The sequence below is a fragment of the Anabrus simplex genome, chromosome 7 (genome assembly GCF_040414725.1).
Source record: "Anabrus simplex isolate iqAnaSimp1 chromosome 7, ASM4041472v1, whole genome shotgun sequence".
Taxonomy (NCBI): domain Eukaryota; kingdom Metazoa; phylum Arthropoda; class Insecta; order Orthoptera; family Tettigoniidae; genus Anabrus; species Anabrus simplex.
The window spans coordinates 233,091,332-233,114,724 of record NC_090271.1 but is presented as its reverse complement, the minus strand read 5'-3'; the positions used below and the strand labels follow the sequence as shown (position 1 = coordinate 233,114,724).

The window sequence follows — 23,393 nt, the reverse complement described above, 5'->3', positions numbered from 1 at the left end:
AGGTAGTGGTCTGTTTCATCGCAAAATCCAAACAAAAAAAAAATACATTCCTAACAGAGTTCCTAAATTTGAAGTCGTTTAAGATATAGTCTGTTACGGATCTGGTACCCCTGCCCTCCCACGTGCAGCGGTGAATAGCTTTATTACAAGTAATAAATCTCATTGTAGACCGTATTGGACATCAGATATGAACATTAAAACAAGAATAATATTTAACACCACCTTTCCAATAAGAATGTTCATACATAACAAAACATGATGGTTATATTCTTTTAACTGACTGGCAGCTATGAGTTTGATTATGACACTGCCGGCTCTGTATTGTCCCTTATGTTTTTAACCTCTGGCAACACAATTACGTGTTTTTTCTAACTCAGCCATGATGAACACTCTTTATATATTTTCACTCTTGTTTTTATGTTTGAACATTCTGATTGACTGACTGGTAACAATGATATCCTAATGATTTTAATTATTTCATTACCAGCTCTGTATTGTACTTTCTGTTCTTATCGTCTGTCTCAACTCGATTGTGTTTTTTTTCTTAGCCATGTTGTAACATTCTATGTTTTTTCACACTAGTTTTAAGCCTATTTTCATTTTCTAAATATAAATGTTTATTCTTAGGGTGCCATATATGTTAAGGACACTAGGTTCAGGGCCCTGACCTAACTTTAGGCTAAGATTTATTTTCGGCTGATGATGCTTACGACTGTTAAGCGAAACATGTCCCATCTTACAACGCCTGTTGTAATGTTTATTTCCTAAATATAAGGAAAGATAAGTATTGAATAGCTTTATGCTTGAAGAAGATATTCATAACTGCTAAACCTATACTAGCATAGAAGTCCAGCAAACGCTTCCCATTCCTATTAGCTTCCATATCTTCCCCTCATTTACCAATCACTATTTCGTATCCTTCAGTTCTATTTCCAACTCCCATATTGTAATCGCCCATTAGCACAATCCTATCCTTGTTGACCCTGACTATGATGTCACTCAGTGCTTCATAAAACTTGTCAATTTCATCCCCAACTGCACTCTCACATGGTGAATACACTGAGACAATTCTCGCCCTAATTCCTCCAACTGCTAAATCTACTCGCATCATTTGCTAGTTTACGTGCCTAACAGAAACTATGTTGCGTGCAATAATATTCTTACCCCAGACTCTGCCCTTCCCTTTTTAACACCGGCCAAGTACACTTTATAATCTCTTCTCTGTTATCTCCCCGTACCCAAATATCACTTTCTCCTAGCACATCATACATCCTCTTTGCTGACTCAGCCAGTTTTACTTTCTCCCATCAAATTATATTTCGTTTGCCAAGTTGTTTCCAAGAAGTCCCACGCCATCATATGGGAATGGGAGTCCGTTACTCCCATAGGTCCGAGGCTTGCTTAAATTGTTCTGAGCTCAGTAAATTCATGAAGCAGGATGCTACCCTACTTACACATAGTCCAAGTGAGGATCTCTCCTCTTACGGGTTAGGGTGGATTGTATAGCCCTAGCCTTCTACGGACAAGGAGGGCCATGATGATTGATGGTGGTGGTGATTATTGTTTCATGAGGAAGTACAACTAGGCAACCATCCCTCAGAATATGTCCGAGGTGCCCACTCCCATTCCGTAGCAACTGGTATTCCGACTGAAGACCACTTACTAGGCCACTCAGCCGTTGGTCATGGTTCACGAACTAGGATGTGAATACAGTAACCCACACCATGAGCCATTTTCATGATAAATATAGCTGTGATAGTGCATTGTTATCATCTATATATATAAAATAAGAATTTTGTCTGTACATTGCTCAGAATTTAAAAAGGATGGTATTTCTGTATCAGACGTGTCCACGGTAACAAGGAAATGCCCTTTTTATTTTTCCGTAATGTCTGTACGTATGTATGTATGTACACGCATCACGAGAAAACGGCTGGAGAGAATTTAATGAAAATCAGTATGCAAAGTCGGAGAATAAGTCGCTACAATTTAGGCTATAAATAATTTTAATCACGCTGAGTGAAATGGTAGTTTAGGGGAAAGCCTAAAACTTAATTCTCAAGTATTTGTTATTAGTGGTCTTATCTTAATGTAAATCGGTATTCAAAGTCGGGAAATGCGTCGCTATAATCTAGGGTATTAATAATTGCATTCATGCTGAGTGAAATGGTAGTTTAGGGGAATGCCTAAAATTTAATTCTCAAATATTTTATATTAGTGGTCGTATCTTAACGAAAGTCGGTAAGCGAAGTCGTGGAATAACTCGCTACAATTTAGGCCATAAATAATTGTATTCAGGCTGAGAAAAATGGTAGTGTAGGCGAAGGTCTAAAATTTAATTCTCAAGTATTAATGTTATTAATGGTCGTATCGATATAAATACTACATAGCTAAAGTTATCGAGCAGTGGTTCCCAACCTTTTGTGGCCCATCGCCCCTTTCTGGAGGTTGGCTAATACCTATCGCCCCCTTTTTATTTTCATTGTATGCCTAGTTTAAATCTGAACTAAAGTGTAAATACTAAAGCAGTTTTATTATTTTAAACAATTTCATTACTGTATATAAAAACAACCACAGCAGTTTTATCCGGTCACTCTTAAATAAAATAGAAAATATTAAAATGTACATTTTTTACTGATATTTTAAGAACAAAGAGGTGAAATAATTATTACGGTATCTAAGATCATTGATGAACATTATAAAACAAGAGTACATGTTTTCATTTTAAAATTGGAATCTGGAAAAGTTGAGAAAGTTGACAGTTAAAATTTGAAAAAATAAATGAAAATTTGAAAACTTTATTGTTTTATTTTACCATTTCAATGGCTGCCTTGTCCTTGGTGGATTGCAGTTTAACCCGTAGAGTGGGGCTCGCTTCAGGTGACGCGGCTGGAGCGAGCCCGATGGTGGGCGCGCGTCATGTGAAGCGCGGAAAGTTTTTATTTTTTATCTCCGTTACGAAACAAGCGGTAGGTTTGAAACTTTCTCTGTATGTTCCGAGAGGTGCTGCCATCTGACAGAACTTTTTTCACCTTCGTGTATCTAAGCAGTTCTCGTCTAGGAATCCCCTTATTATCTGCTACATAGCTGCGTAGCGCAAGAACAACCTATGTGGCGCTTGGCGAGAAGCTCAGTCAGTGTGCCGCGACGAGCGTAGTATTTCGTGTGCCGGTGTGAATGTTTTCAGCTCTCATAAGTTGTTTTGTTGGTATATAAATTTATCTTGTGATTTCTTGTTTTAATTCTACATGTAGCGTTTCCTATTTGTAGTCAACATGTCCAAAAGAATTGTAGATCTTCCGAGTGATGATATACGGGATATTCTCGAGCTCAGTGAGGAAGATAGTTGCAGTGATTCTAGTTTAGATAGTAATGGTGAAACTATCCCGCTATTAGATGCTCCAAGCACGAGTGCTTCCGTCGGAGTAGGCCTGTTGCCTAGATGCCGTGGACAGGTGTCGAGTTCGAGCTCCGATGAGAGTAGCGAGTCAGAAAGTGAGAGTGATTTGCCTCCTACTCCGCCTAATGACTGGGATGTAAGGGGATGTAGGAGAGCCCGATTTCCAGCTACATACCAAAGTGGAATTCAGGGCGAACTTTTAAATAAAAAAGAACCGGACGAAATATTTGAGCATTTCATTGACGATGAACTGTGCGAACTTATTGCAGAGCAAACTAATCTGTACGCTCAGCAGTCAATACAAGCTAGTATAGGAACAGCTAAAAGGAAAAGGAGAAGCAGGGAGAGGGATTGGGTTCCTACTAACAAGGAAGAAATAAAACTTTTATTTGGGATCTTTCTTCTTCAGGGTATAATTCAAAAGCCGAAGCTGTCTCATTATTTTTCACGTAATAGATTGTTTGCTACGCCCGTGTTTTACGAGACCATGTCCGAGAAACCTTTTTTCCTTCTACTGAAATTTTTACATTTCTCAGATAATGAGGCTTACGATCGTCAAGTATCCCCAAAACTCTACAAAGTGAAGCCAGTTCTAGACATTCTTGTATCAAAATTTAAAATGTCCTATTTACCAGATGATCGTCTATCAATTGACGAAAGTTTACTCCTTTGGAAAGGTCGCTTGGGGTGGAAAATGTACATTCCGAAGAAGAAAGCTCGTTTCGGGATGGAATCTTTTAAATTATGTGAGGCTAAAACAGGATATGTGTGGAATATCCTGTGGTACACAGGCAAGGAAACTGAGCTAGTAAATGAGGTTTGTGGGGTAAATATTTCTCAGTATACCAAGCCCTCGAAAGTAGTGTTTGCTCTAGCCGAACCTCTTCTAAATAAGGGATATCTCATAGCTCTAGACAATTATTACAGTAGCCCGGAACTCTTCGATCAGCTCAATGAGTTTCAGACAGACGCTGTCGGCACTGTAAAATCTAACAGAAAAATTCTTCCGAAGGACGTCATGGGGGAAAAAGCTGAAAAAAGTGGAGGTGGCTTTTGCCTATAAAAACAAACTCATGGCCTTGAAGTGGAAAGACACGAGAGACGTCTGCATGCTGAGTAGTATTCATGACGCGGAAATGCGCTCTGTTCTAAACAAGAAAGGAGAAACCAAAGAGAAGCCGGTCGTATGTATTGAGTACAATGACTCAATGGGAGGGGTGGACTTATCGGACCAATGTATCGTGCCATACAGTATGGCGAGAAAAAGAATGAAGAAATATTACCACAAGATTTTTAGACACCTACTGGATATAACAGTGTTCAATGCTTTTGTGATATACAAGAAACACGGCGGTAAATTCACTCAGCTGGAGTTTCGTATTCAAATTGTGCAGAAACTATTTCAGAAGTATGCGAACGCTACCCCTAACGCAGCCTTGCCAATTCGATCAGTGAGAGCCGCACCCGTTGACTTGTCAACTCGATTCTCGGGAAGGCATTTTCCAGATTTCAATCCAGCCTCGAAATCAAGACTGCATGCAAATAAGAGATGCGTTGTTTGCGTGGCGAAAGGCCAGCGGCGGGACACTCAGTATTGTTGTGTAGTATGCAATGTCGCTTTGTGCCCCTCTCCTTGCTTCAGGCTATACCATACAGTTGAAGTATGAGCATTGAAAATATGCCAGCGAGTCTCAGGTTCCATACTCGGGGAATCTGAGAAGATCGTAGTCTACACTCGGTGACCGCTGTACATTCTGCGTGCCGGCAACTATCAGTGACCATCCTGAAATAGTTCTTTTCAATTTTTTCTCCAGTCATTTGTTATAGCTATTGTGTGTAAATAATTAGTGTAAATAGTGTTGAACAGTGTAGTGTAATTTTGTGTAATGTGGTGACAAAATTGTGATGAATGAACTCATGGATTACTCGCTGCCCTCTTCAATGGCAAGTTATAGGCCTACGTGGTGAGTAAATTTTTCTATTTTATTTCAGGAAAATGTGATATTTGAGTGAATGTGTCTGTATTATTTGGAGTATATGATACTTTTTTATTTGTGCGTTACGCATTTCAACTTTGAATTAATATAAGCAACACAAATAATACTCCGAATCGGAGTAAATATGAAATGGTACATAAGCAATTTTTGCACTGACACTGGATGAATTGAAAAATCGTTTTTAATTATAAATAATAACACAATTTACACCGCAACGTTTAATTTTATGCTAATTTTAACATAATATAATATTTAAGCGGGTGTAGGTTGGCAAAAACTATTTCTTTTCTAAAGAAAAAATTTACTGAAAATGATTCCCCACTATGCAGGAATTCCTCTTTTATGACCTCCCCACTTAACGGGTTAAGCTTGAATATCCGGCTTTATGTTCGTCAAGTTCAGGCGCAAGTCTCCTTTGAGGCAAATGTCAACTTATTTCTTTGTTCGGTGAGGAGCTGGACAACAGAACTAAATCCTTTTTCAACTAAATATGTTGACGGGAACGAGATGAGAGTGGTTCAGTTTTTCCCCACACTTGTGGATAAGTGTCAATAAGCTTCACCCAGGCTAACTCGTAACCGCTCTGCTTGAAAATGATTTTCGCCTCACAGTCATACTTCAGATCTAGAAACTCCATCTGCAAAGAGTTATCAAGCTTATCCACAGCTTCAATCGAGAATGTATCTAGGATCCAATCCAGAATTTGTAACTTGGTCAAATCTTCAAATCTTGATTCCATGTCAATTTTTAACTGGTCAAGGTGATCAGTAAAAATTAGGATTTGGTCTTCTGGGAGTTCAGGTGTCTCGTTATCTGATACTGAACACTTTGTAAGGGTCGGAAACTGAATAAGCTCTTTAAGGCCAATATTTACCTTGTAAATATCAAACTTGGCGATGAATGATGAAATAATTCCTTTGGTCTTGATGAAGTTCATCTTGTTTCCTTGTAGCCTTATATTGACTCCGTTAATTTTTTCAAAAATATCTGTAAGGCACGCAAGTTCCAACTTGCCTTGCTTCAAATTCTCACTTAAGACAGGATCAGACGTGTCGAGGAACTCGGTAACCGTATCAAATAATTAGAAGAAACGGCGCAAACAGTTTTCTTTGGAGAGTCACCTCACGGCCGTATGTAGAAGCAAGAGTTTGAATTCCTCATCATTTTCATGGCAAGGTTGTCGGAACAGACGATCATTAAGGGAATTAGTTTTGATATTGTTGACACCAGTAATAACCAGTTGTAGGGTTTCATGCAGGACACCACTCAACTTTTTCGCAGCTAAATGTTGACGATGAATGACACAGTGAATAGTGATGACCTCTGGCACTTCTTTCTTAAGGTGGGCTAGAAACCCAGCATGACGACCTGACATGGCAGGAGCACCGTCTGTTGCACACGCGCTCACGTTTGTTAGAGGAATCTCTTTTTCCTCAAAATAATCTTGCACCACTTTAAAAATTGACGATCCCTTCGTATCAGTGATCAAAGTTCTAGCAAACAACATTTCCTCGGTAATTTCCTTTTGTTCATTGATAAACCTCACATAAGCTATTAAATTGCTTTGTTATCAATCACAGTTGTTTCATCAATCTGCAAGGCAAATTTACTTTTTTTCAACAAACTGGTGAGTTTGGATTCAACGTCCGTGGCCTTTTCGTCAATTCGCCTGGAAACAGTATTGTTGCTCATCTTATTACTAGGGCCCTCACCTAAATGATTTCAACAATTTTTTTGGTAGCCGGTAAAACAAAGAGTTTCGCCAATTGTGTGAGGTTTACCACATTTAGCAATCAATAAAGACACCTCGTAAGAAGCAACAAGACCTTTGACAAAATCGGTTGCTCGTTTTTTAAATAATTCACTCACATTAGGCCGTTTGTCAGGCTTAGCTTTGAGGTGTTTAAAATAACTAAGTTCTTTACTCACTTTATCACTGTGCACTCTTGATAAATGATCTTTCATTCGCGAAGGCTGCATGGCTTCATTACTATTAAATGTTTTATTGCACAAAAGACAATGTGGAAACTGCACATTTTGCGGTGACGCAATAAAGCCAAATTTTAAATACTCAGCTGAGTACTGACGACACTTCTTCTTCTTCTTTGAATCCATTGTGCATGAACTTCTACACTTCAAAACAAATGCACGAAAACAGAAAAGTTACGCACAAAAACTTATGGTGAAGCACACAAAGGCTAGTTAAGACTGAAGACGAATGTACTGTAAGGCCATCTACACACAGAGCTACTCATTAGTAATTGATTGGTAACTGAAGTTTCTGGCCGATTACTTGAGTGTCACTTCCTGTGTATTTCAATGGAAAGCCACACATGGCGCTACCGGTTAGTAATCTGTTAGTAACTTGTTTGTAATCAGTTCCAGGCGTCTCGCGCAGCCAGTCACCAGCGAATTTAGTTTCTCAGTTCCCAGTGAACAAGTGCCTTTTTACGATGGCGAGCGAACTAGTTTTCAACATAAAGTTAGTGGGAGAAATTAAAAAACACCCTGTACAATTGTACGCCGAAGGATCGCGCAAGAAAGGACATTGCGGAGAATGGAATTATTTTCTGAGCTTTTTATTTTTATTATTATTATAAATAAAGATCACTTTTCGAGCTCTATAACTGCAGTCGCTTAAGTGCGGCCAGTATCCAGTATTCGGGAGACAGTAAGTTCGAACCCCACTGTCGGCAGCCCTGAAAATTGTTTTCCGGTTTCCCATTCACCAGGCAAATGCTGGGGTTGTACCTTAATTAAGGCCACGGACGCTTCCCTCCCACTCCTGGCCCTTCCCTGTCCCATCGTCGCCATAAGACCTATCTGTGTCGGTGCGACGTAAAGCAAATAGCAAAAAAAAAAAAAAGTTCACTTTTCTTACCTCTTCAGAACTCACACATTCCCTCATATTTGTATTTCGCTGTCGAATGGCAGGCGCAATAAGCTGCACCAAGTCCATATAACTGAACCGAAGGCCAGTATGCTGACCATTCAGCCAACGAGTCGGACACCCGGCAAATTCTATTGTACAGTACTGTTTTAATTTTCCCCCTTTGAATACTCATCGCCCCCCATTTATTTATTCCCCCCCTGATAACCCAAATCGCCCCCAGGTTGGGAACCACTGTTAGAGTATTAAATTTCCGATCATTTGTCTTATCCATTGTTACCGTACCGGCTATTATCACAGAGGTATTAATGAATTTGGATTTTTCTCACCAAGTCCATATCAGCGCCGAGTCACAAGAAAATTGGTAAACACCGAGCTCGATAGCTGCAGTCGCTTAAGTGCGGCCAGTATCCGGTATTCGGGTGATAGTAGGTTCCGAACCCCACTGTCGGCAGCCCTGAAAATGGTTTTCCGTGGTTTCCCATTTTCACACCAGGCAAATGCTGGGGCTGTACCTTAAGGCCACGGGCGCTTCCTTCCCACTCCTAGCCCTTCCCTGTCCCATCGTCGCCATAAGACCTATCTGTGTCGGTGGTATGTAAAGCAACTAGTAAAATAATAATAATAATAATAATAATAATAATAATAATAATAATAATTGGTAAACAGAACTTAATAAAAATCGGTATGTTACGTCAGAGAATAAGGAACTACAGTCTGTGCTATAAATGTGAAGTCCTACAATATAGAAAGCTCATAAAATTGATCAACAACAACATTACATTTGACCATTGTTTGTTGTGATGTGCTTTGTGTTGTCTGTTGCCACTCAACTCCGATAGACATGATTACTGCTCCGTACCGAGTATTGTTTTAAAATTTACTTTACATTGCACCGACACAGGTATGTCTTCTGGCGACGATGGGATAGGAAAGGGCTAGGAGTGTGAAGGAAGCGGCCTTGGCCTTAATTAAGGTACAGCCTAAGCATTTGCCTGGTGCTGAAATGGGAAACCACGGAATACCATCTTCAGGGCTGCCGGCAGTGGGATTCGAATCCACTATCTCCGGGATACAAGCTCACAGCTGCGTGCCCCTAACCGCACGACTAACTCGCCCAGTCTTACAGAGTAAAACAGCCTGCCTGAATATTGGCGGGAAGTAGCTGGGAGTTGGATAGCTCATGCCATTCTCTGGTTCATAAATTTTCTGTTACTACTGGTACGTAACACACTGGTTCATCAAAGCATTCAAGCTATTCAATCCCTACTCTGAGGCACTGATTGGAATGAGCAGAGTGCATATTTAACCGAATAATGTCAGAGGAGTGTTTACGGTTTTCTACGGCCTGGTCATTCCCACTCTGGAACTTTGGACTGTTAGATCGGCACCGTAATACTGAATGTAGGATGCTAAAAGGTTTGTTTTATCACCTATTCAATACATAAAAATTTTACAAACTAGGAATTTATTATTGATTCCACTTGAGACATTTTTCGCCCTTCATTGAGGGCATCATCAGTCAAATTACCACCTCAAGGCAAAAAATCAGGTACCTGGTTAGTAGTTGACATGCACAAATTAATACATATTATTAATACACATTACAAAATTAAGTATGAGAAACAGTTGTACAATAGTGATGGTTGAACATATAGAATAAGAAGTCAGCACCAATGCATAAAATTAAAATAGTAGAGTTCGGCAGTGGTGCTCTGGAGAACAATTGACGCAATCATAGGAAAATATAAAGTTTTAAAAATATTTACATTATAAAAAAATTCTAGTACCAAGTGCGTCCTGATGTTTTAAAGGTTGGAAGAAGAAATTAGCATTGACATTTCAGAAATATGTAGAGAGGTTTATCTTGGTTAAAATCACTGGGGGTAGGGAAATATTTCATAGCCAAATGAGGTTTTATAAGCATCAAGCTGAAAGTTGTCTGGTTGCAGCACCGAGATCGGTACGGAGACTGGTCAGTGTGGATGGAGATTCATGGGTATTCCGTGCGTTTGAATGGCAACAATGGTGACAGTTATTTGTGGGTAATTGCTAATTAGGAATATGTTGCGGGTTGAAACTTTCGCTTATTCTTTTAGTTGACATTCTGTAGCTTCGAATGTTATGTGAAGACATCGGTGTGAGATGCCGGTGAGACAAATTGATATTATTCCGTGGAATAAAGTATGGCGGACTTCAGGACGAAGTTATTGTTTTTTTACTGGTCTGGTGAGATAGAATAGAGTTGCTTGAGTTGTGAACTGCGCTGGAGAGATTAGAATTTATACGGCAACTGCAGAGTCAGAGCGTTGTAGCTGGGGTGAGGCATCTTCTCATTCTGACTGCGAACAGGAGCCCTGGTGGCACGCCATATTCGTGCCGATGTGCGCTGGGTTCTGGCGTGTTGTTGAAAGTTTTATTGTATCAAGTGAAAGTTATCCGTAATTGAGATGTTAATAGTATTAGTTGGTGTGTAAGAAAGGTTTATGGTAAGTAATGAAGAGTGAATGTTATGGTACATACCTGATGTGTCGCTGAGAGGTAATTGTTGATGAGTATTGGTGGACTAAGGAGGCTTAGTCGGAAATACGCACATGTGGTTAGCAATGGCGGCGGGAGGGGTGGAGAGCTTTCAGGGGGAGGGGCATGGGCGGAGTCATGCGCAGAGGTGATCTGTCAGAATGGAGGGAGGTAGAGTGGAGGGGCGAGCTTGTTGTGTATTGGGAGTGCAACCGTAATACTGTTCGTTTAAAGTGAGAAAATGTGCGGTTTTTAATTTGATCGAGTATTTTATATGATAACATTGATTTTAATCGCTACTTTCCTACTGACGTTTTTGTAATGCCTATGCGACTTCAGTTAGGAAAACCACAAAGTCAGTCTTTCTGAGAATCCCGTATCGAAGCACGGGTACATCAGCTAGTCTCAAATATGTTCAGGCAAAGTAGCTGGATCTGTCATGTTCGTATTTGCGTAAAGACCCTGTGGAACTCGAGGAGTGATATGAAATGTTTGTTTGTGCCTACATTGCTCTTTCACTGGAAGGAATTTTAGTTCATTTCATATTTTTCAAAATTACCCTTCCTAAAATTAGGCTGTGGGGATTATTCGCGAAAATACTTATTGTTTTCCCTGCTGCTTTCAACTTTTAAAAAAAAAATCTTCCATCATATGCCTTTTGGTGTTCAGGGTGGTGCTGATCCCTTTCTTGAATTGCTGTAAGTGCTTTTTCTAGTTCATCAGATACTTTTATCACCATTTGCAACTTACCATACTTGTGACCTGTATCTGTATGGTGTTTTTTGAACTTCAGTTTCATAGAAACAGATATTCCCAATGAACTGGACATGTTGATCAGATGACTGAATTTGAGATCCATTATCTCAAACAGAAAGAGGTTAAATCTTCTAGTGCATTAGTAGCTTTTCTTGGTAGTTACAAAGAATTAAATTGTGGGTTTATATCCAAAACACAGTCCGTTGATATTTTCCCACTACCCTCTGCACTACCACTACCTTCTTTACTCACTGGTATTATTCATTATGCCAACGGCTCCCTATGAAGGCGGATGAGCTGGCAGAGGCTGGTGGCACTCTCTTGCCCTTGAGGTGGGAAACCACCTCTAAAGGCGGAAGAACCATATATGGTCAATGGCATAAAACGTCCTTAACGACGGACCAGGTGTAGTTACAACTAAAACTTCCCTGGCGGCTGGGAAGGCAGACGAAGGCTGCAGCAGTCCTGGAACCTCCAGTTGTTGTAACTCTTATGCCACTGGGGACAGGTTCCGAGTCTGTCAAGAAATGTGTGATTGTTGATGTGCAGCAGCATTCCCACACTAAAAGATGTCACGCACAGGCATCTTCTGAAGAACTCAGCACATACACTACAAGCCCTGTGGCGATCGGGGAGTTGTGACGGAAACAGGATTGTGTAGTCTGGGAGCTCCTAGTGACGAACCGGCACGTAGGCGACGAATGTGTGTTCACCGTTTTGCTAGAGGAGAGGCTGTAAAGCAACTCATGTGCTGCATTCGTGACTGACCAGGCCTATTCAGGAACCACTCTGCTCAACCTGAATGGGGAGGGGCTATAAAAGGTGCCCTAAACGTAGTCCTCAACACATCCCGACTGGGAAACCGCGCCCAGAGGGTACACCATAAGCGGTCAAAAGAAAATAAAGATGAATTTTGCAATCTGGAACATCCTTACTCTAATGGATTTAATGATACAGTTAATCGGCCAGAAAGGAGAACAGCTATCGTGGCTCGTGAACTAAAAAGATTTAACATCGATATTGCAGCGCTGAGTGAAACTAGAAAGCCCGATGAAGGACAAATTAAAGAACAAGGAGGCAGATACACTTTCTTCTGGAAAGGTAAAAGCATTCATGAGCCCCGCATTCATGGTGTTGGTTTTGCCATTGCAAATGAACTTGTCCCTCACCTTGGTGAACTTCCTTCTGGATTAAATGAAAGACTCATGAGCTTACGCCTCAAGCTCACCAACAATCAACAAGTTACAGTAATTAGTGCCTGTGCTCCGGCCCTCACTTGTGAAGAAAATGAAAAAGAAGCATTCTTCTAACAGGAATACCCCAAGCTGACAAAATCATTCTCTTAGGAGACTTCAATGCGCGAGTTAGTAGAGACTCGACGCTATGGCCCAAAGTAATTGGAAAAGAGGGAGTAGGGAATTGCAACTCTAATGGAACCCTTCTGCTCACGAAGTGCTCAGAGCACAATCTAGTTATCACTAATACCCTCTTCAGACAAAAGGATAAATTTAAAACATCATGGCATCATCCATGGTCAAAACACTGGCATCTAATTGATTACATAATTGTACGCGCCCAAGACCAACGCGATGTATTAATCACAAAGGCTCTAACAAGTGCTGATGACTGCTGGACGGACCACCGACTTATATGGTCCACGATGACCCTTCACATCCACAAGCAGCGAAGGAAACAGAGCAAACTTACGAGGCCTAAAATGAACATAGACCGTCTCAAAGATCGTAGCACTAAAGTAAAATTTCAACAACTCCTAGGTGATAAACTGCCACATGAATATCCTGAAAGCACTGAAGAACACTGGGCAACACTGAAGACTGAAAAACTATCAGCTGGTGAAGAATCGGTAGGACACCTTAGGGTCAAACATCAAGACTGGTTTGATGAAAATGACCAAGAAATACAGACTCTATTAGACAGAAAGAGAGCAGCACACCGAGCTTGGCAGATCAATTCTAGTTCACTCTCTAAGAAACGAGAATATCAAGAAGCGAAAGCAGATGTTCAGAGGAAAACCCGTTTTCTGAAAAACAGTTGGTGGATGATGAAGTCTCAGTAAATGCAACATCTGGCCGAAACTAACAACACTAGAGCTTTTTTCAGCATCATAAAAACCGTTTATGGTCCAACAGCTCAAGGATTATACCCTCTTAAATCTAGGGATGGTTCTACTCTTCTAAAAGACAGCAATTCCATTAGTGCACGATGGAAAGAACATTTTCCTTAACTGATGAACAAGGATCCAGAGATCAACATAGTAGAAATCCTGAAAATCCCGCAAAACCCTACAAAATCTCACCTTGACGAAGTACCTTCCTTATAAATTGAAAATGCTATTAAACAGCTCAAAAATAATAAAACCGGGCGAGTTGGCCGTGCGCGTAGAGGCGCCCGGCTGTGAGCTTGCATCCGGGAGATAGTAGGTTCGAATCCCACTATCGGCAGTCCTGAAGATGGTTTTCCGTGGTTTCCCATTTTCACACCAGGCAAATGCTGGGGCTGTACCTTAATTAAGGCCACGGCCGCTTCCTTCCAACTCCTAGGCCTTTCCTATCCCATCGTCGCCGTAAGACCTATCTGTGTCGGTGCGACGTAAAGCCCCTAGCAAAAAAAATAATAATAATAATAATAAAGCTGCCGGATCAGATGGAATTCCTGCTGAATTTTTCAAGGAAGATGGACGAATTCTTGCTCAACATACATTAATGCTCATAGTCAAAATATGGAGCACTGAAACAATACCTCCTGATCTCACAGATGCTCTGATAGTTATGATCTTCAAAAAAGGAGACAGAACTGACTGTGGTAACTACTGTGGAATTACCCTTCTGTCTATTGCTGGGAAAATACTCGCTCGAATTCTATCCAACCGCCTGATACCTGTAGCTGAAGACTGCTTACCTGGAACTCGGTGTGGATTTCGACCCAATCGCAGCACAACTGATATGATTTTCTGTGCTAATGCAGGGTAAATGCAACAAACATCTACCTCTGTACTTGGCATTCATAGATCTTGCCAAAGCCTTTGATTCAGTTAAAAGAGATGTCCTGTGGACGATCCTAGCAAGAATAGGCTGTCCTCAGAAGTACATAAATATTCTTAGATTGCTGCATGATAATATGAAGGGCATGGTTCTTGTCAACAATAACCCTGGAGAAAATTTTGAAATCACTGCAGGCGTGAAGCAAGGTTGTGTGGTAGCTCCCATTCTGTTTTCAATATTTGCTGGGACTATACTTCATCTTGTTGATGGGAAACTACCAAAAGGCATAGAAATCGAATACAGGACTGATGGAGCTTTATTCAATCTCAGTAGACTACGAGCCAGGACCAAACTTTCCACTATATCCATCATTGAACTTCAGTATGCTGATAACAATGTTGTTCTTGCAAACTCTGAACATGATTTACAAGCAATCTTAAATGCATTTGATGAAGCTTATACATGTATTGGCCTAAGCCTTAACATCCAAAACTCGGATCCTTTACCAACCTGCACCCAACTCCATCTCCATATGCCCTACAATCACAGACCAAAGCAAAGTTCTGATGAACATAGAACATTTCTCATACCTTGGTAGCCATCTCTCAGCAAATGCAAATCTTGATGATGAGATTCAACACCGTCTCAAATGTGCTAGTATGGCTTTTGGTCGTCTTCGGGTAAGGGTCTTTGATAATCATAATATCAGCACTCGGGCCAAGTTTTATGTGTACAAAACTACCGTTATACCATCTCTTACATATGGATGTGAAGCGTGGACTACCTACAGGAGGCACATACGATGCCTGGAAAAATACCATCAACGTTGCCTGAGAAGGATCCTGAGGGTGAAATGGCAAGATCGATGCACTAACTTCAGTGTTCTGGAAGAAGCTAACTCCACTAGCATTGAGGCCATGGTTATCAAGCACCAACTTTGCTGGACAGGCCACATCTTTCGCATGCCTGAATTCCGTCTCCCAAAACAAATTATGTACTCCCAGCTAAAGGATGGTCATAGAAAACTTGGAAGACCACAAAAGCGTTACGAAGATGCACTAAAAATCAACATGGAAAAGTGTCAAATGAAAACTAACAACTGGGAATCTACGGCACATAACCGCACAGTCTGGCGTCGCAATGTCTGGGAAGGAACTCAGCGCTTCAAGCAGGAAAAGCGGAGAACAGAAATTGACAAGCGCATTGCAAGAAGACGTCAGCTCGTGAAGAAAAACCAAACTACCTAACAGAACAAATGTGTGGAAAAATCTGTGGTTCTAGGATTGGCCTCTACAGTCACTTCAGATCTCACAAAAACGAAGTTCTTCAGGAAGACAATCATCTCGTTTACGAGGAATAGCCCATCATTATCCATTCAGTTGTACGAGGTTACTGTTGTATTATCACTTTCACTTAAGTTTCAAGAGGGGAATTTCATTCAGGTAAAATACATTCATTAATACTCCTACCTATTCTAGAGACTCTAATGAGCTCATTGCATAAATTTAAAGTGAAATATTCTTGTTCTGAGAGCAGAAACTGGATATTAAAAAGGGACTGTGAAAACACAGAAACCTCCTTTTATTAGAAGTGAGATGTGCGACAGGCTTTGGCAGCTGGCACAATACCTATCCTCGCCAGAGGGTTCATTCATTCCATTTCTGACCCAGTCGAATGACTGGAAACAGGCGGTGGATTTTCATTTTCATTAGAAGTGAGATGTGTTTTGCTTGTACTACAGTTTTTTTTTTTTTTTTTTCTCCTAGTTGTTTTACGTCGCACCGACACAGATAGATCTTACGGCGACGATGGGACAGAAAAGGGCTAGGAGTGGCAAGGAGGCGGCCGTGGGCTTAATTAAGGTACAGCCCCAGCATTTGCCTGGTGTGAAAATGGGAACCCACGGAAAACCATTTTCAGGGCTGCCGACAGTGGGGTTCGAACCTACTATCTCCCGAATACTGGCCGCACTTAAGCCAGTATTTTTCTTGCATGTTAAAAATGTCAATTACAATCAACAACCCCAGGTGATCTCCACTGTGTACAGAGGTATTCAGTGTCCTTATCATCTACTTATGATTGATGGATGTATTTTAACCTTCCTGTTGGCCAGCAATCTCTTCAGTTTCGATATCACCGTCAGAAGTGATATTTGCAGGCTCCAATACACTGTATAGAATTTAATAAATAGTACTGGTAAGTTGTTCACATAAATAACGCAACGCAAATTGTGGTGTATTACCACATATTATTTTAATTAAGATCTGATTTTGTAGATTACATGGGCGGATGCTGTAGATTCCTGTGGAAATTGGATTTTCTTGTTCAAGGGTAGTTGTTGCAGGAAAACTTTCTCACTTTCTAACGCAAAGTTAGGTTGCCTAGAGTTATTGACAAATTGTGACTTTCTAGTCGCCTGAACACCTGTATAGAAAGCACCTAATTAACGTACATTGCCTAGCAGTGTAAATAAATTACTACATTTTGCAAGTAAATAATGACCAGTATTTTCAATGCGCATAACAATGTGAGATGAGAAACATCTCATTCATTCCTTTGCAATATTTTTCCTTTATTGGCTAGCTTAAGACTTTTCCAGTAAAATAATGTACCCTATATAAAACTACATTACTGCTTAAATTCATAACTACACTGATTAAATAATTTATCAAGGCATTTTGATTTTTAAAAATTACTCCTTAGTTTTAAGGTTATATTATAACGGGAGAAGCAAATATTATTATTCTACCACTAGTGGGAAATAAAAACCTATAGCCTACCTAGCTCTTACACCATCGTTCTGATTATTTTCTTTCAGCTTATCTAAAGCTAGTTCCACCAGTTTTAAGGCCTCTTGAAGACATTGTGTGAGCTGCTGCCTACTGAGATAGAATCACACTAAGGAGATACATTCGGCGGGAAGATTGCAGACTACCGCCAATGGTCACACCATGAAATATTTTACGATTGCATAGTATTCACTCCGTAAACTACACTTATAAAATTATATTGTTAGAGATAATTCAGTAATTTCACCCTAAATCGTAATAATATAAAGCATTGTAGTTCATAAACAAATTTGGGAAATCATAACACTGGAGCAAGAGGAAAGCAAAAGTACAAGAGTTCATGTAAGTAATTCTTCAAGTAGAAAAACAGGCTCAAGGCAGTGAGCACAATAACATGAGTTGACTTAAGTTGTTCCTCTACTATATCTGTACTGCTGTGAAATAGTTGATTGTGTTTTTCAGTTCTATATTTTTATAGAAGCCAGAATGGCATATGTGCTTCAACCGTAGTATGAGTTCAGCCGTATAGATGCCATAGGTGAATAAAATGAAAAATGAGTTTTTTTGACTGCTGTGCTTTTTCCTGCCAACCAGGTAATTGTCTACACTGATAAGATACCCCTTGTTCAAAATGTTTTCAGCCAACATAAACATAATCCTTGAAGGATTTGAAATACAGTAGAACCTCGATAATTCAAAATCCTGCCTAATTCGAAGAAGCTCTCATTCCCGAAAACATGCGATACAGTTTTGCATGTTATTTAAATTGTTTAATTCGAAATACGGATAATTCGTAATTCGAAGTGCAATGTCGGCCCCATTACCGAAATTCAGACATTTAATTTAACTACCTTTACATTCCAAAACAATAGTATGTTACAGAGTAATTTCAACTCGAAATTTATCCGCGTCATAATAGAACGCGTGTTCCGGAACGTGGAGGGGTAGCTTTCCGCACTTACTCTCACTTCAGTGGGTCTACAGTGCGCTTCATAATTAAGTTGAATGAAATCGGAATTATTTTGTATTCAACCTTTTAAGAAACGCCATATTATCACGCAACGGGCAGTGTGCGCAAAAACAGAACCCACAAACACTGGCAATGCCGACAGTCAACGAAAAAAACGTGGCTCATATAATAAATTCCTAAGCACCGAACAATATTGTCATTGCCGATGAAACTGCATTGCTTTATTTTATTGCGAGCCCAAACGGTCTTATGGTTTTAAAGGAGAAAATGCCAGCCCAAGAATCGTACAAGGGTGGCGGTCATTGTAGTGCGTTGCAAATTGCAATGGCGTCGGGCACTTTCCATGCCAGTACAAAGCATCTAAAAATGAAAACGGTACAGAAATCCAAAAAATAATGCGTTTGCACAGGGGAACCAGCATAATTTATCCTCGCCTTTGAATTGTGTGATTTTTATTCTTTCGTTGCGTGAGGTTATGTTTGTCTGTGATTTATCCAAGTGCATTATTTGAACATTGTAAATACACCTTGTGGGGCACATTTCGGAAATAAGTTTTTTCCATGGCATTTGGAAGGTGTAAACTGTGAATCGAGGTGATTGCATGTATTAATGGGTCTTTGTTACGCGGCAAATTTTTACATTTCTGAAGTGCCACGGCGGGAAATCGTACAAGGATAGAGTCATAGGAAAGTTCGATTTTAAGGGCATCGGGTACTGTCTGTGTAAATACAAAGGCATCTAAAATGCATACAGTATAGTAATCCAATGAAGAAAGGACTTGCACATGGGAGCCAGCATAGATTTCTCCTCGTCTGTGAATCTTGCTTTGTTTTTCTTTCTTTCGTTGCGTGAGGTTATGTTCGCCAGTGAGATATCCAAGTGCATTATTTGAATACTGTAAATGCACCTTGTTGGATACGTTTTGGAAATACTTCTTTTTTCATGGCATTTGAAAGGTATAAACTGTGAATCGAGGTTAACTGCAAATGGGCCTTAGAAAATGGGTCTCGAGGTAAGGAAGCAGATCAATAACCAAATGCATAGAACCCTTAAAGATTTCATCAGAGCACAATAATGTGGGTGAATTATCCATGTTTTCCGATTACCCATGCCATTCACCCCGGTCATTAGCCCAGATTATTGAGAGCATGCTGTATTTGTAACAAAATGGATTCTGCATTCGCTATGGAGAGAAAGTAGTTTCTTTTGTATAGGAATGTGTATCTAGTCTTTATCCTGTTGTGCTTTATTTTATTCTAGGAGTTGATTTTATTGCAACTTTGGGACTTACATAATTTGGGATTTTGGACAGTTGTATATACACACTACTGGTTTGCCCAAGTACAGTAATTTGTTTTTCGTGCATTCTAATACCAATAGTGAAAAAATTGCCCAGTCTTGAATAGCATGTACTATTTACTTCTCTTGAATTGTGTTTTGCAGACAGCCATCATCTGGTGGATTTCGTAGTGGGTCTTCTGGTGGCAGTGGTGGAGGTTGGAGGGGGAATCGTGATGGCGGTGGAAGTGGGCGCGGCCATGACTCTCAAGGTTCCCGGGGCTTTGATCGTAATCGTTCTGGTGGAAGCCGTAGCAGAAGCCCTAGTGCTGGCAGCAAGGTATGGAGGACGAATGTCCATAAGTAAAATTTATATTTTGTGTCTACCTTATAAAAATGATCATTTAGTTCCTCCAGAAAACCTTTCCATATTGTAGAAAGACCTTTGAGAACACTGGTTCAATTTTCTCTCCTTCCAATCACTCTTTCTAAAACAAATGTTAGTAGAAGCTAAAACAAATGTTAGTAGAAGCTTTTTATTTCGAACCAGAGGGTTATTAAACATTATTTTCTAGTCACACTTGTGGACAGTGAATTGGAGGTCACACTCGACCATGTGCGACTGCAATGAATGACTAGCCGCCATTTTGAATCAGACAATTCAACCAACTCAGGTAATAGAGTCAAAATTCGAAGGTGCAATTTACAACATTCACAACCTCTGCACGCTTAAAAATACGGATGCAAGTCCACTTTTCACAGATTTTAATTTTGTCTTCATTAGTAAGGAATTTCACGACTTTTTCCATACCCATACCTAGGCTATTACCAGACAAATATGCACTATAGGTTATCATGCAACAAATATTCGCTGCACTTCACTGTACCGCTCAACACAAAATATATTTATAGCTTCTGAATGGAACGCGAAATTCACGCACAGACAGGCTTGCTGTGTTATTCAGCAATCTTGTTGCTACCCGCCAAGCAAAACTGGACATTCCTGAGGCTAACCGCTTCTCGAAGATGCAACTTATCCTGCGAAGTTCAGGAATTCAAGGCGTTGTCCCATAATTACTTGACTGTGGTGATGCTTCTGACCCGAGCTGGAAATCTCGTTTCTTTCACGATGGGTATCGAATAACATTTCCAAGGCTAGAAAAAATGTGATTGTACTAAGCGGTAATAGCGAAAATTCATGACTTGATAAGTGAGGTATTTTCACATAGATTTAATACGGTGAGATTCGGGACTTCAAATTTATGGCGTGCTAAGCAGGAAAGCATGTCAACGAGGAACGCACTAACAATGTTTCACTATATCATGTGCTGAAATGTTCTCACTTTTGAAATATAATCAGTATATACAGTAGAATAGTACAAAATGATTATTGAAATATTACAATGTATCCTTTTAAATTATATGGGCATTGCTGTTTATCCTTTTGAAGAGTGTTCTATCGTGTGTGCATTTTTTGTTAATTTTTTAATAGCTGGTGTATAAAAAATTTGGACACTAACTGCTTTTTATTGCAAAGGGTAGTTATTACACAGTTTGTTTTGTTCTGGAGAATTAATAGTAAATTTTCATTTTGCAGGGCAGTTGGGGAGGAGGTTACAACCAAGGTGGCAGTAACTGGGACAGTGCTAGCAATACCTCAGGAGGCAGCAGTGGTTGGGGTCAGCAAAACTACAACCAACAGGGTTGGGGACAGCCGGGAGGTTATTCTCAACAAGGATATAAAGGTAACGAATGTTTTGAATTCCTCGTATGTTCGTCAGAGCCTCTACATATACAATTTCAATATACTAAGATATTTTTCAGGAGGCTACAATCAGCCGTCTGGAGGAAGCTACAGTCAGGGAAACTACAACCAGCCCAGTAGCTATGGAAGTGGTAGCCAGGCAGGCTATACCAGTGGCAACTCATACCAAAATTGGAACCAGCCTTATTACAATCAGTATGGAACCAGTGGCCAAGGATGGGGTGGCCAGGTAAGTTGTATTGGGCGTTGGTATTAAAAACACAAATTTGTCATCACAGTAGAACCCCGTTTTAACGAACCCGCTTTTAAGGAATACCCACTTTTAACAAAGATTTTCGTAAGCCCCAGCCAAATCTCCATAGGCACAATGTTATTTCAAACCCCGATATAAGGGAAGGTCCGTTTTTAAGGAATGTATTCCACATAAATTACGATTGCACATCCCGTTCTAACAAAAATTTGCGATAGGATACGTTTTTCTAAACCTGCTTGAAATATTAACCGTTTTATGTAATCTCAGTCTGAAGTTAACGTATTAAATTAAAATGCTCTTCAGCGATGTGTAGAACCGTGATAAATTGGCGCAGCCTTTGAAAATCACTGTTATCGGCAAGCAGCAGTCACTGGCGTGCTAGACGCCGTTGGTTAGTCATGTCCACGAAACTGTAGGCAGTTACACGTTATAATTCTCATGTTAGGTCCGTATTGAAATGTACGTAAATACTAAGGAATGTTACAAGTGTTATTATTTTTTATATCCACCTATTCAATACAAAAAAAATCTCTTTGTATTGAATAGGTGGATATAAAAAATAACACTTGTAACATACTTCGTATTTACTGTAGGCAGTACCGAAATGCCAGCTATATGGGAGCAAAGTGCGGTTTCCGGCTAGACTAACAACAAATTCAAGTAAAGTGGGTTACTTTACAAAAGTAACTCAATTCTGGCGTACATATTCGTCCAATCATCATCTATAGACCTGGCCCTTTATACAAAATATCTCAATCTACCCAAAATTTTTGAGAAAGAATTATCACTTTCCTAAAAATCCATTAAAAAAACACTTCAGATCTACTTAATAATTGATGGTTATGAATTTCATGTTTTTGGTCCGTATTGAACAATATATAAGTAGTAATAATAATAATAACTTAAATGTTTCCACCTTTTCAATACAATATATTCACAAGATTACAAAATTATACGGTACTAGTTTCGACCCATCTAGGGGTCATCATCAGCCGTATTGGAGCAAAGATCATTTGTGGCGAGATCCTAAGACAATATTATTTTATTTTATTATTTTATTTCATTTCAATACAAGAACTTACTGATTTCCATGATTATAATTTTTACAACACCCCATTTATACTTTATTCTTTGTTAAAAACCTCTTATTATGTATATTCCTTGTATTATTAACTATTACCATAACATCTCATTTCACTTGTTATTCTTTAAAATAATATTGTCTTAGGATCTCGCCACAAATGATCTTTGCTCCAATACGGCTGATGATGACCCCTAGATGGGTCGAAACTAGTACCGTATAATTTTGTAATCTTGTGAATATATTGTATTGAAAAGGTGGAAACATTTAAGTTATTATTATTATTACTTCTACTTAATAAGTTAAATACATTCAATATCCAGCCCCATCACTCCCTTCATTCTTTTGATATCATTAATATGTATCCCAGCATACAAGTACAGTTATTTGAGTAATTTAGAAATCCGCCATTTCATGTCTATTCTGAAATTGCAGTGAAACCTCAATTCTCCGTTTTTGGAGGGGCCATGGAAAAGAAACGTACAACACGGGGGGGACAGAAAATCCGGGAACGCATGAACCATCAACAATTTGGCTAAACATCTTGAAAATGAAGTTTGTATAATAATCTTACAAACACCCCTAAACCAAACCAAACCAAACTATAGCCCCAGTGGGCCTTCTGCCTACCAAGCGACTGATGCTCGGTCCAGAGGCCTCCAGATTACGAGTGTGACAAATCCTCTCAGCCG

The 23,393-nt window shown here is 39.8% G+C and overlaps 1 protein-coding gene across 1 annotated transcript in view; it reads left to right on the top strand.

Annotated features, from left to right (window-relative positions):
• The window catches only part of LOC136877508 (heterogeneous nuclear ribonucleoprotein U-like protein 1), a 242,595-nt gene that overhangs the window by 205,262 nt on the left and 13,940 nt on the right, over nucleotides 1-23,393 (top strand). Inside the window, exons 15-17 of the mRNA XM_067151617.2 lie at nucleotides 19,768-19,942; nucleotides 21,200-21,347; nucleotides 21,427-21,596. Of these exons, the coding sequence (XP_067007718.2) occupies nucleotides 19,768-19,942; nucleotides 21,200-21,347; nucleotides 21,427-21,596 (493 nt within the window). The remainder of the gene's footprint in view (nucleotides 1-19,767; nucleotides 19,943-21,199; nucleotides 21,348-21,426; nucleotides 21,597-23,393) is intronic.